At 41.3% G+C, this 15,557-nt stretch overlaps 2 protein-coding genes across 2 annotated transcripts; both read right to left on the bottom strand.

The window, feature by feature from the left end:
* Positions 1-12,411: 12,411 nt before the first annotated feature.
* Positions 12,412-14,042, bottom strand: TVAGG3_0838720 (ankyrin repeat domain-containing protein 61 family; the record flags this gene model as incomplete). The annotated part of the gene is made up of 1 exon (XM_001298989.1): positions 12,592-14,010. The coding sequence occupies one exon, from the start codon at positions 14,008-14,010 to the stop codon at positions 12,592-12,594; it is 1,419 nt and encodes a 472-aa protein (XP_001298990.1).
* A 246-nt stretch (positions 14,043-14,288) lies between these two features.
* Positions 14,289-15,436, bottom strand: TVAGG3_0838730 (uncharacterized protein; the record flags this gene model as incomplete). The annotated part of the gene is made up of 1 exon (XM_001298988.1): positions 14,371-15,429. One exon carries the CDS (start codon positions 15,427-15,429, stop codon positions 14,371-14,373), a length of 1,059 nt encoding a protein of 352 aa, XP_001298989.1.
* Positions 15,437-15,557: the final 121 nt, after the last annotated feature.

A 15,557-nucleotide genomic window follows, 5' to 3' on the forward strand; every position in this document is an offset into this window, starting at 1 on the left:
ATCCGGGGTATGATAGAACCAGACACAATATGTCTGCATTGCTCTATCATTTCGTCATATCTCGCAATCAGAATGTGTTTGCGAGAATTTGAACGAATCGCGGCACAATGCACTTGCAATGTATCCGGGGTATTGATAGAACCTGACACAATTGTCTGACATGCCTCTATCTTTCGCTCATTCTCGCAATCAGAATTGTTTTAACGAGGAATTTTGAACGAATCCGGGCACAATGCACTTGCAATGTATCCTGTATGACTGTGTCCTGATCACACGATCAGAAATGCAGTCTTGTCGGTCGAATATCTCGCAATCAGAATGTGTTTGCGAGAATTTGAACGAATCCGGGCACAATGCACTTGCAAGTGTATCCGGGGTATGATAGAACCAGACACAATTGTCTGCATTGCTCTATCATTTGCTCATATCCTCGAATCAGTTGTGTTGGTGGTTTGCGAGAATTGCGGACATGCACTTGCAATGTATCCTGTATGAACTGTGTCCTGATCACACGATCAGGACCAATGCAGTTTGTCGCTCTATATCTCGCAATCAGAATGTGTTTGCGAGAATTGAACGAATCCGGGCACAATGCACTTGCAATGTATCCTGTATGACTGTGTCTGATCACACGATCAGACAATGCAGTCTTGTCGGTCGAATTCTCGCAATCAGAATGTGTTTGCGAGAATTTGAACGAATCCGGGCACAATGCACTTGCAATGTATCCGGGGTATGATAGAACCAGACACAATTTCTGCATTGCTCTATCATTTCGCTCATATCCTCGCAATCAGGGAATGTGTTTGCGAGAATTTGAACGAATCCGGGCACAATGCACTTCCAATGTATCCTGTATGACTGTGTCCTGATCACACGATCCGACCATGCAGTCTTTGTCGGTCGAATTCTCGCAATCAGAATGTGTTTGCGAGGAATTTTGAACGAATTCCGCACAATGCAACTTGCAATGTATCCTGTATGAACTGTGTCCTGATCACACGATCAGACCAATGCAGTCTTGTCGGTCGAATTCTGCGAATCAGAAATGTGAATAATTGCAGAGAATTTATCCGGGCACAATGCACTTGCAATGTATCCGGGGTATGATAGAACCAGACACATTGTCTGCATGCTCTATCTTTCGCTCATATCTCGCAATCAGAATGTGTTTGCGAGAATTTGAACGAATCCGGGCACAATGCACTTGCAATGTATCCGGGGTATGATAGAACCAGACACAATTGTCTGCATTGCCTATCATTTCGCTCATATTCTCGCAATCAGAATGTGTTTGCGAGAATTTGAACGAATCCGGGCACAATGCACTTGCAATGTATCCTGTATGACTGTGTCCTGATCACACGATCAACAATGCAGTCTTGTCGGTCGAATTCTCGCAATCAGAATGTGTTTGCGAGAATTTGAACGAATCCGGGCACAATGCACTTGCAATGTATCCTGTATGACTGTGTCCTGATCACACGATGCAATGCAGTCTTTCGGTCGAATTCTCGCAATCAGAATGTGTTTGCGAGAATTTGAACGAATCCGGGCACAATGCACTTGCAATGTATCCTGTATGATGAACCAGATCACAATCTGCATGCATCTTGTCGTCATTCTCGCAATCAGAATGTGTTTGCGAGAATTTGAACGAATCCGGGCACAATGCACTTGCAATGTATCCTGTATGACTGTGTCCTGATCACACGATCAGACAATGCAGTCTTGTCGTCGAATTCTCGCAATCAGAATGTGTTTGCGAGAATTTGAACGAATCCGGGCACAATGCACTTGCAATGTATCCTGTATGACTGTGTCCTGATCACACGATCAGACAATGCAGTCTTGTCGGTCGAATTCTCGCAATCAGAATGTGTTTGCGAGAATTTGAACGAATCCGGGCACAATGCACTTGCAATGTATCCTGTATGACTGTGTCCTGATCACACGATCAGACAATGCAGTCTTGTCGGTCGAATTCTCGCAATCAGAATGTGTTTGCGAGAATTTGAACGAATCCGGGCACAATGCACTTGCAATGTATCCTGTATGACTGTGTCCTGATCACACGATCAGACAATGCAGTCTTGTCGTCGAATTCTCGCAATCAGAATGTGTTTGCGAGAATTTGAACGAATCCGGGCACAATGCACTTGCAATGTATCCTGTATGACTGTGTCCTGATCACACGATCAGACAATGCAGTCTTGTCGGTCGAATTCTCGCAATCAGAATGTGTTTGCGAGAATTTGAACGAATCCGGGCACAATGCACTTGCAATGTATCCTGTATGACTGTGTCCTGATCACACGATCAGACAATGCAGTCTTGTCGGTCGAATTCTCGCAATCAGAATGTGTTTGCGAGAATTTGAACGAATCCGGGCACAATGCACTTGCAATGTATCCTGTATGATGTCCTGATCACATCAGCATGCATCTTTCGGTCGAATTCTCGCAATCAGAATGTGTTTGCGAGAATTTGAACGAATCCGGGCACAATGCACTTGCAATGTATCCTGTATGACTGTGTCCTGATCACACGATCAGACAATGCAGTCTTGTCGGTCGAATTCTCGCAATCAGAATGTGTTTGCGAGAATTTGAACGAATCCGGGCACAATGCACTTGCAATGTATCCTGTATGATGTCCTGATCACAATTGTCTGCATGCTCATCTTTCGTCGAATTCTCGCAATCAGAATGTGTTTGCGAGAATTTGAACGAATCCGGGCACAATGCACTTGCAATGTATCCTGTATGACTGTGTCCTGATCACACGATCAGACAATGCAGTCTTGTCGGTCGAATTCTCGCAATCAGAATGTGTTTGCGAGAATTTGAACGAATCCGGGCACAATGCACTTGCAATGTATCCTGTATGATGAACCTGATCACAACGTCTGCATGCAGTCTTGTCGTCATTCTCGCAATCAGAATGTGTTTGCGAGAATTTGAACGAATCCGGGCACAATGCACTTGCAATGTATCCTGTATGACTGTGTCCTGATCACACGATCAGACAATGCAGTCTTGTCGGTCGAATTCTCGCAATCAGAATGTGTTTGCGAGAATTTGAACGAATCCGGGCACAATGCACTTGCAATGTATCCTGTATGATAGAACCAGACACAATTGTCTGCATGCTCATCATTTCGCTCATATCTCGCAATCAGAATGTGTTTGCGAGAATTTGAACGAATCCGGGCACAATGCACTTGCAATGTATCCTGTATGACTGTGTCCTGATCACACGATCAGACAATGCAGTCTTGTCGGTCGAATTCTCGCAATCAGAATGTGTTTGCGAGAATTTGAACGAATCCGGGCACAATGCACTTGCAATGTATCCTGTATGACTGTGTCCTGATCACACGATCAGACAATGCAGTCTTGTCGTCGAATTCTCGCAATCAGAATGTGTTTGCGAGAATTTGAACGAATCCGGGCACAATGCACTTGCAATGTATCCTGTATGATGAACCAGACACAATTGTCTGCATGCTCTATCATTTCGTCATTCTCGCAATCAGAATGTGTTTGCGAGAATTTGAACGAATCCGGGCACAATGCACTTGCAATGTATCCTGTATGACTGTGTCCTGATCACACGATCAGACAATGCAGTCTTGTCGGTCGAATTCTCGCAATCAGAATGTGTTTGCGAGAATTTGAACGAATCCGGGCACAATGCACTTGCAATGTATCCTGTATGATGAACAGACACAATTGTCTGCATGCTCATCATTTCGTCATATCTCGCAATCAGAATGTGTTTGCGAGAATTTGAACGAATCCGGGCACAATGCACTTGCAATGTATCCTGTATGACTGTGTCCTGATCACACGATCAGACAATGCAGTCTTGTCGGTCGAATTCTCGCAATCAGAATGTGTTTGCGAGAATTTGAACGAATCCGGGCACAATGCACTTGCAATGTATCCTGTATGATGTCCTGATCACAATGTCTGCATGCTCAGTCTTGTCGTCGAATTCTCGCAATCAGAATGTGTTTGCGAGAATTTGAACGAATCCGGGCACAATGCACTTGCAATGTATCCTGTATGACTGTGTCCTGATCACACGATCAGACAATGCAGTCTTGTCGGTCGAATTCTCGCAATCAGAATGTGTTTGCGAGAATTTGAACGAATCCGGGCACAATGCACTTGCAATGTATCCTGTATGATGTCCAGACACAACGTCAGACATGCAGTCTTGTCTCATTCTCGCAATCAGAATGTGTTTGCGAGAATTTGAACGAATCCGGGCACAATGCACTTGCAATGTATCCTGTATGACTGTGTCCTGATCACACGATCAGACAATGCAGTCTTGTCGTCGAATTCTCGCAATCAGAATGTGTTTGCGAGAATTTGAACGAATCCGGGCACAATGCACTTGCAATGTATCCTGTATGATGAACAGACACAATGTCTGCATGCATCTTGTCGTCATTCTCGCAATCAGAATGTGTTTGCGAGAATTTGAACGAATCCGGGCACAATGCACTTGCAATGTATCCTGTATGACTGTGTCCTGATCACAGATCAGACATGCAGTCTTTCGGTCGAATTCTCGCAATCAGAATGTGTTTGCGAGAATTTGAACGAATCCGGGCACAATGCACTTGCAATGTATCCTGTATGATAGAACCAGACACAATCTGCATGCTCATCATTGTCGTCATTCTCGCAATCAGAATGTGTTTGCGAGAATTTGAACGAATCCGGGCACAATGCACTTGCAATGTATCCTGTATGATGTCCTGATCACAACGTCAGACAATTGCAGTCTTTCGTCGAATTCTCGCAATCAGAATGTGTTTGCGAGAATTTGAACGAATCCGGGCACAATGCACTTGCAATGTATCCTGTATGACTGTGTCCTGATCACACGATCAGACAATGCAGTCTTGTCGGTCGAATTCTCGCAATCAGAATGTGTTTGCGAGAATTTGAACGAATCCGGGCACAATGCACTTGCAATGTATCCTGTATGATGTCCTGACACATTGTCAGCATGCCAGTCTTGTCGTCATTCTCGCAATCAGAATGTGTTTGCGAGAATTTGAACGAATCCGGGCACAATGCACTTGCAATGTATCCTGTATGATGTGTCCAGACACAATGTCTGCATGCTCATCATTGTCGTCATTCTCGCAATCAGAATGTGTTTGCGAGAATTTGAACGAATCCGGGCACAATGCACTTGCAATGTATCCTGTATGACTGTGTCCTGATCACACGATCAGACAATGCAGTCTTGTCGGTCGAATTCTCGCAATCAGAATGTGTTTGCGAGAATTTGAACGAATCCGGGCACAATGCACTTGCAATGTATCCTGTATGATGACCAGACACAGATCTGCATGCTCAGTCTTGTCGGTCGAATTCTCGCAATCAGAATGTGTTTGCGAGAATTTGAACGAATCCGGGCACAATGCACTTGCAATGTATCCTGTATGACTGTGTCCTGATCACACGATCAGACAATGCAGTCTTGTCGGTCGAATTCTCGCAATCAGAATGTGTTTGCGAGAATTTGAACGAATCCGGGCACAATGCACTTGCAATGTATCCTGTATGATGAACCTGACACAATTGTCATGCATTGCTCTATCTTTCGTCGAATTCTCGCAATCAGAATGTGTTTGCGAGAATTTGAACGAATCCGGGCACAATGCACTTGCAATGTATCCTGTATGACTGTGTCCTGATCACACGATCAGACAATGCAGTCTTGTCGGTCGAATTCTCGCAATCAGAATGTGTTTGCGAGAATTTGAACGAATCCGGGCACAATGCACTTGCAATGTATCCTGTATGATGAACCAGACACAATGTCTCATTGCTCTATCTTTCGCTCATATCTCGCAATCAGAATGTGTTTGCGAGAATTTGAACGAATCCGGGCACAATGCACTTGCAATGTATCCTGTATGACTGTGTCCTGATCACACGATCAGACAATGCAGTCTTGTCGGTCGAATTCTCGCAATCAGAATGTGTTTGCGAGAATTTGAACGAATCCGGGCACAATGCACTTGCAATGTATCCTGTATGACTGTGTCCTGATCACACGATCAGACAATGCAGTCTTGTCGGTCGAATTCTCGCAATCAGAATGTGTTTGCGAGAATTTGAACGAATCCGGGCACAATGCACTTGCAATGTATCCTGTATGATGTCCTGACACAACGATCAGACAATGCAGTCTTGTCGTCGAATTCTCGCAATCAGAATGTGTTTGCGAGAATTTGAACGAATCCGGGCACAATGCACTTGCAATGTATCCTGTATGACTGTGTCCTGATCACACGATCAGACAATGCAGTCTTGTCGGTCGAATTCTCGCAATCAGAATGTGTTTGCGAGAATTTGAACGAATCCGGGCACAATGCACTTGCAATGTATCCTGTATGACTGTGTCCTGATCACACGATCAGACAATGCAGTCTTGTCGTCGAATTCTCGCAATCAGAATGTGTTTGCGAGAATTTGAACGAATCCGGGCACAATGCACTTGCAATGTATCCTGTATGATGTCCAGACACAATGTCTCAGCTCTATCTTTCGTCATTCTCGCAATCAGAATGTGTTTGCGAGAATTTGAACGAATCCGGGCACAATGCACTTGCAATGTATCCTGTATGACTGTGTCCTGATCACACGATCAGACAATGCAGTCTTGTCGGTCGAATTCTCGCAATCAGAATGTGTTTGCGAGAATTTGAACGAATCCGGGCACAATGCACTTGCAATGTATCCTGTATGACTGTGTCCTGATCACACGATCAGACAATGCAGTCTTGTCGGTCGAATTCTCGCAATCAGAATGTGTTTGCGAGAATTTGAACGAATCCGGGCACAATGCACTTGCAATGTATCCGGGGTATGATAGAACCAGACACAATTGTCTGCATTGCTCTATCATTTCGCTCATATCCTCGCAATCAGAATGTGTTTGCGAGAATTTGAACGAATCCGGGCACAATGCACTTGCAATGTATCCTGTATGACTGTGTCCTGATCACACGATCAGACAATGCAGTCTTGTCGGTCGAATTCTCGCAATCAGAATGTGTTTGCGAGAATTTGAACGAATCCGGGCACAATGCACTTGCAATGTATCCTGTATGACTGTGTCCTGATCACACGATCAGACAATGCAGTCTTGTCGGTCGAATTCTCGCAATCAGAATGTGTTTGCGAGAATTTGAACGAATCCGGGCACAATGCACTTGCAATGTATCCGGGGTATGATAGAACCAGACACAATTGTCTGCATTGCTCTATCATTTCGCTCATATCCTCGCAATCAGAATGTGTTTGCGAGAATTTGAACGAATCCGGGCACAATGCACTTGCAATGTATCCTGTATGACTGTGTCCTGATCACACGATCAGACAATGCAGTCTTGTCGGTCGAATTCTCGCAATCAGAATGTGTTTGCGAGAATTTGAACGAATCCGGGCACAATGCACTTGCAATGTATCCTGTATGACTGTGTCCTGATCACACGATCAGACAATGCAGTCTTGTCGGTCGAATTCTCGCAATCAGAATGTGTTTGCGAGAATTTGAACGAATCCGGGCACAATGCACTTGCAATGTATCCTGTATGACTGTGTCCTGATCACACGATCAGACAATGCAGTCTTGTCGGTCGAATTCTCGCAATCAGAATGTGTTTGCGAGAATTTGAACGAATCCGGGCACAATGCACTTGCAATGTATCCTGTATGACTGTGTCCTGATCACACGATCAGACAATGCAGTCTTGTCGGTCGAATTCTCGCAATCAGAATGTGTTTGCGAGAATTTGAACGAATCCGGGCACAATGCACTTGCAATGTATCCGGGGTATGATAGAACCAGACACAATTGTCTGCATTGCTCTATCATTTCGCTCATATCCTCGCAATCAGAATGTGTTTGCGAGAATTTGAACGAATCCGGGCACAATGCACTTGCAATGTATCCGGGGTATGATAGAACCAGACACAATTGTCTGCATTGCTCTATCATTTCGCTCATATCCTCGCAATCAGAATGTGTTTGCGAGAATTTGAACGAATCCGGGCACAATGCACTTGCAATGTATCCTGTATGACTGTGTCCTGATCACACGATCAGACAATGCAGTCTTGTCGGTCGAATTCTCGCAATCAGAATGTGTTTGCGAGAATTTGAACGAATCCGGGCACAATGCACTTGCAATGTATCCTGTATGACTGTGTCCTGATCACACGATCAGACAATGCAGTCTTGTCGGTCGAATTCTCGCAATCAGAATGTGTTTGCGAGAATTTGAACGAATCCGGGCACAATGCACTTGCAATGTATCCGGGGTATGATAGAACCAGACACAATTGTCTGCATTGCTCTATCATTTCGCTCATATCCTCGCAATCAGAATGTGTTTGCGAGAATTTGAACGAATCCGGGCACAATGCACTTGCAATGTATCCGGGGTATGATAGAACCAGACACAATTGTCTGCATTGCTCTATCATTTCGCTCATATCCTCGCAATCAGAATGTGTTTGCGAGAATTTGAACGAATCCGGGCACAATGCACTTGCAATGTATCCTGTATGACTGTGTCCTGATCACACGATCAGACAATGCAGTCTTGTCGGTCGAATTCTCGCAATCAGAATGTGTTTGCGAGAATTTGAACGAATCCGGGCACAATGCACTTGCAATGTATCCGTATGATGAACCAGATCACAATGTCTGCATTGCTCTTTCGCTCATATTCTCGCAATCAGAATGTGTTTGCGAGAATTTGAACGAATCCGGGCACAATGCACTTGCAATGTATCCTGTATGACTGTGTCCTGATCACACGATCAGACAATGCAGTCTTGTCGGTCGAATTCTCGCAATCAGAATGTGTTTGCGAGAATTTGAACGAATCCGGGCACAATGCACTTGCAATGTATCCGGGTATGATAGAACCAGACACAATTGTCTGCATTGCTCTATCATTTCGCTCAATATCCTCGCAATCAGAATGTGTTTGCGAGAATTTGAACGAATCCGGGCACAATGCACTTGCAATGTATCCTGTATGACTGTGTCCTGATCACACGATCAGACAATGCAGTCTTGTCGGTCGAATTCTCGCAATCAGAATGTGTTTGCGAGAATTTGAACGAATCCGGGCACAATGCACTTGCAATGTATCCGTATGATGAACCAGACACAATTGTCTGCATGCTCTATCATTTCGCTCATATCCTCGCAATCAGAATGTGTTTGCGAGAATTTGAACGAATCCGGGCACAATGCACTTGCAATGTATCCTGTATGACTGTGTCCTGATCACACGATCAGACAATGCAGTCTTGTCGGTCGAATTCTCGCAATCAGAATGTGTTTGCGAGAATTTGAACGAATCCGGGCACAATGCACTTGCAATGTATCCGGGGTATGATAGAACCAGACACAATTGTCTGCATTGCTCTATCATTTCGCTCATATCCTCGCAATCAGAATGTGTTTGCGAGAATTTGAACGAATCCGGGCACAATGCACTTGCAATGTATCCGGGGTATGATACAACGACACAATGTCTGCATTGCTCTATCATTTCGATATCTCGCAATCAGAATGTGTTTGCGAGAATTTGAACGAATCCGGGCACAATGCACTTGCAATGTATCCGGGGTATGATAGAACCAGACACAATTGTCTGCATTGCTCTATCATTTCGCTCATATCCTCGCAATCAGAATGTGTTTGCGAGAATTTGAACGAATCCGGGCACAATGCACTTGCAATGTATCCTGTATGACTGTGTCCTGATCACACGATCAGACAATGCAGTCTTGTCGGTCGAATTCTCGCAATCAGAATGTGTTTGCGAGAATTTGAACGAATCCGGGCACAATGCACTTGCAATGTATCCTGTATGACTGTGTCCTGATCACACGATCAGACAATGCAGTCTTGTCGGTCGAATTCTCGCAATCAGAATGTGTTTGCGAGAATTTGAACGAATCCGGGCACAATGCACTTGCAATGTATCCGGGGTATGATAGAACCAGACACAATTGTCTGCATTGCTCTATCATTTCGCTCATATCCTCGCAATCAGAATGTGTTTGCGAGAATTTGAACGAATCCGGGCACAATGCACTTGCAATGTATCCTGTATGACTGTGTCCTGATCACACGATCAGACAATGCAGTCTTGTCGGTCGAATTCTCGCAATCAGAATGTGTTTGCGAGAATTTGAACGAATCCGGGCACAATGCACTTGCAATGTATCCTGTATGACTGTGTCCTGATCACACGATCAGACAATGCAGTCTTGTCGGTCGAATTCTCGCAATCAGAATGTGTTTGCGAGAATTTGAACGAATCCGGGCACAATGCACTTGCAATGTATCCTGTATGACTGTGTCCTGATCACACGATCAGACAATGCAGTCTTGTCGGTCGAATTCTCGCAATCAGAATGTGTTTGCGAGAATTTGAACGAATCCGGGCACAATGCACTTGCAATGTATCCTGTATGACTGTGTCCTGATCACACGATCAGACAATGCAGTCTTGTCGGTCGAATTCTCGCAATCAGAATGTGTTTGCGAGAATTTGAACGAATCCGGGCACAATGCACTTGCAATGTATCCTGTATGACTGTGTCCTGATCACACGATCAGACAATGCAGTCTTGTCGGTCGAATTCTCGCAATCAGAATGTGTTTGCGAGAATTTGAACGAATCCGGGCACAATGCACTTGCAATGTATCCGGGGTATGATAGAACCAGACACAATTGTCTGCATTGCTCTATCATTTCGCTCATATCCTCGCAATCAGAATGTGTTTGCGAGAATTTGAACGAATCCGGGCACAATGCACTTGCAATGTATCCTGTATGACTGTGTCCTGATCACACGATCAGACAATGCAGTCTTGTCGGTCGAATTCTCGCAATCAGAATGTGTTTGCGAGAATTTGAACGAATCCGGGCACAATGCACTTGCAATGTATCCGGGGTATGATAGAACCAGACACAATTGTCTGCATTGCTCTATCATTTCGCTCATATCCTCGCAATCAGAATGTGTTTGCGAGAATTTGAACGAATCCGGGCACAATGCACTTGCAATGTATCCTGTATGACTGTGTCCTGATCACACGATCAGACAATGCAGTCTTGTCGGTCGAATTCTCGCAATCAGAATGTGTTTGCGAGAATTTGAACGAATCCGGGCACAATGCACTTGCAATGTATCCGGGGTATGATAGAACCAGACACAATTGTCTGCATTGCTCTATCATTTCGCTCATATCCTCGCAATCAGAATGTGTTTGCGAGAATTTGAACGAATCCGGGCACAATGCACTTGCAATGTATCCGGGGTATGATAGAACCAGACACAATTGTCTGCATTGCTCTATCATTTCGCTCATATCCTCGCAATCAGAATGTGTTTGCGAGAATTTGAACGAATCCGGGCACAATGCACTTGCAATGTATCCTGTATGACTGTGTCCTGATCACACGATCAGACAATGCAGTCTTGTCGGTCGAATTCTCGCAATCAGAATGTGTTTGCGAGAATTTGAACGAATCCGGGCACAATGCACTTGCAATGTATCCGGGGTATGATAGAACCAGACACAATTGTCTGCATTGCTCTATCATTTCGCTCATATCCTCGCAATCAGAATGTGTTTGCGAGAATTTGAACGAATCCGGGCACAATGCACTTGCAATGTATCCGGGGTATGACAGAACCAGACACAATCCTCCTCATTTTACTTTCATATCTCTTTTATTTTCTCTACTTAATATTAATAACTAAATATAAATAAATCTTCCAATATCATTTTCTTTATATTACCAATGTTAGAATATTTTCAACCTTAATATTGCATTCATCATCAATATAAACAAAAAAATCTAAATCGAACGCACGACCTTTCTACTCTTCTTTACCGATATACTACAAAGCAATGGAATTTCCCAATCTATTTATTCTATATAATCATTCATCAAAGATTGGTGATTCCCCCGTGATTTTGTGTATCTTCTTTCAATTTTCTCTCATCATTTACATTTTTTGCTTTTTTATTTTTTCATTTATATTCTATTACTAATATTTCTTCTATTCTACGATTTAGATTTTACATAAATACTTTTCTAATTCCAAATTTCTAATTTTATAAAAAATTCATAAAATTTTCCGATCTTTTCCTCAGTGATTTTATATTTCATTTTCCTAAGTTACGTTTCCTTAGTTCTCATAACCGATATAATTCCCAATGGCCCCCTTACGCACACACAGAGTTTCAAGCCAAAATCAATGTTAGATTTTTGTTGGACACCCTTTACACATATTAAAGATTTTTCATGAACTAGTTATCAATTCAATCTTATGCTTTAATTGCTTCTTTTTTAAGTAGAAGAGGCATTTTACGAATAGTTTAAACAAGTTGACTTATATGTGTATATATGAATGCAGTTCTAATTTTTAATAAATGGTTTCTAGTGGCATCAACAATTAGATAACAGAATGCTACATCATATACTAGAGTAAGAAAATTCTAAAATGATGATTATTATATAATTTTTCCAAAGAATTCAAAATGATCTGTCAACAAACCACCAGAACTATGAATGGATTTTAATCTAAATCTGATATAACGATAAAATGGTGATTGAGAACAAAACCATGTATGAACTTTATCGTTCCCACCCATTTCGGTGTTGTTTGGCTTATCATCAATCATTTCCCATTGAGTAAAATCATTACTTCCTTCTATTGCAAAATCTACAGGATACTCCCAATAACTCTCTCCATCGCGCGATTTAATTGTATAAGCAGAAAGAGAAACTTTTTTATCCTTGAAATCAAATGAAACTGAATTGTTTGCTATTTCTTTCAAATACCATTGATGATTTTTCTTTGTATATTCAAATAAATCAGAATTATTTCCACCGTTTCCTTGTGATGTTGAAACAGATACTGCACCACAATCAAGCGGATTTTGACCATTGTTTCTCATTCTTAAATAAGAAAATATTCCATCGTATGGATTTCCAGAATAATTATGAGTTGCCAGTATTTCATTTTCTTTTCTCAGTTTATCTATTTCTTGTTTTGAAACTTCTGTTTCTTTTCTCAGCTTATCTATCTCCTGTTTTGAAATTTCTGTTTCTTTTCTCAGCTTATCTATCTCCTGTTTTGAAATTTCTGTTTCTTTTCTCAGCTTATCATTTTCTTGTTTTGAAAAATGACATTCATGAGTAATTGTTGGGAGATAAGATATGATGTATTGAGAAATTGTCTCATCTGTAATCTTTGCTTTTATATAGCAATTGACAATTCTGATCTTTGTTTCGATAAACAATTTTGAACAATCAATATTAAGAATCAAATTGAAGAATAATGAATTACTTTCAATTAAAGAAGAAATAAATTCATTAAAATCTAATGATTGTTTGAGGCAGGATCTGATAATATTCTCTGCAAAATTATATCCTAAATAATTACACACTTCAACTAACTTTGGTACTCCAATGTTAGCAATGTTTTGTGAAACAAATGTAATAAATTCATCTTTGTAATCGCAATACTTGCAATAAATAATGTTCTTGTCGAAGTTTTCTAGTGAAAAGTTAGAAAGTTCGAATTTTTCATAATAAAATTCAATTAAATCCTGACATTCAATTGAAAGAGCAAATTGAAATAAATCAGTATTAATGCTATCGGTCAAATTATTGTTTGTTAATTGACCAAGAAAAAGATCTTCAAGAATTTCATATGTTTTCTGATCTTTGATGCTGCAATTGAATGCATATTTATTGGAAACATTCCCACGGTATAAATCATTCTTAACTTTATTACTAATACATGAAAGAAAGATAAAATTTGATTTAAAGTTTTTATTGTTAATTCTGATATCGATAGGATAAGCCCAAACTCCGGGAAGTGTTGCAACATTCTCAGCTAGTTTCTCCCATTTGATTCTAGGCATAGGAAATGATTTTTGTTTATTGTCAAATTTTTCCTTGACTCATATAGAATAAAGAAGACAATCCATGTGTAGCAGGAAATAAAGGTTTCTTCATAGAATGTAATTCTAAGGTTTATTTTTTGCAACACCGAAATTTAATTTGAAAATTCAAAGAGAAAGCGCACGTTGTAGATATGGCGATAGACAAAAAAGTTACAAACATCATGCTTAAACATATTCATAGAATGAATCGATCTAGAAATGGTTATTATGTATTTGCAAGAAATAAACGTAAAAGAAACATTTTTTACAAAAATAAAATCAATCAAAATGGAAATCTATGACACTAAAACAAAGAAATAATAACAAAATAAAATTGTTCTATAAATCGGCATCAGTAACTTGGAATGTAACTGGAGCCTTACTTCTATTCTGTCTCTGATTCTTAAGAGCTGCCTGTGCTGGGTCTGCGCTTTGATTCATCACCAAAAGATGGCGATTTTCAAAACGACGAATAGTTTCTCCATGGTATTCTTCTATTGCACGTCTTCTTTCTAGTTCTTTCTCGGCCTTCTTCATTGAAGGAAGATTTAAGAGTGCAACAGGTTTTCCGTATTCGTCCTGTTCAGATGGTGGAAGAGGAGCCTTGAAATTGCGGATAGCTTCTGCAGATGAATCTGCGCATGCTCCAGGAATATCAGATGTCTTCAGGCTAAAATCTGTATCTTTATTTCTGGTTTTGTAATTCGACTTTTGGATGCCAAAATCACGTGGATATGTTTGTCCATCGTAGTAGTAATCTGGGAATAATGGATTTGTTTGACGTCTAGTCTTAAAAACGCCATCATTATTAATGTCGCTGACATCCATCTCGTGATGATCAATGTACTTACCAACGAGATGTTTTGGAGCTGCTCCTGGGATATCATCGACTTTGAGAGTATCTTTTGGAGGTTTATCTGTCTTATAAGACTTTGGATGAACTCCTGGGATATCATCGTAGTTGATGTTGTCTCTGATGAACTTTGGAACAGGTATTGGCTCCTCTTTGTATGATGGAAGATCATAAACTGGATTTTGTGGGTTTGAGTGTCTATTTGAATGAGGAAGACTTCGTTGAATAGATGGTGTAGCGCCTTGAATATCTTTAACGCTCATAATGTCTTTTGGTTGCTTTGTTTTATCAACGTTTGGTTTTGATTTGGAGCCATCAATATCATCTGGGTTGTAGAAATCGAAAGATGATTTCTTTTTCGGAGGACTTGGTTGTGCGCCTTTAATATCATCTGTACGAAGTGAAAAGTTTTGACCTTCGGATCTGACAATATTTTTCGCTTTTGGTATTGTTTGCATTGTCATTGAATGCATTTCAGATTCACCACCAGTAAAATCAAATACGATCTGGCTTTTATTCTTGTCGTGCGTGTAACGACGTGCCATAATTTCGTTAATAACGATTATTGTACGTTAATTGAATATTCTCATGAAAATAGGTTTCAGATCTTGCAGCTGACAATAAGCAACACCTCAAAATATCGCTATTTCAAATGTAACTTCTGATAAAATAT

This window comes from Trichomonas vaginalis, chromosome VI, assembly GCF_026262505.1.
Source record: "Trichomonas vaginalis G3 chromosome VI, whole genome shotgun sequence".
Lineage (NCBI taxonomy): Eukaryota > Parabasalia > Trichomonadida > Trichomonadidae > Trichomonas > Trichomonas vaginalis.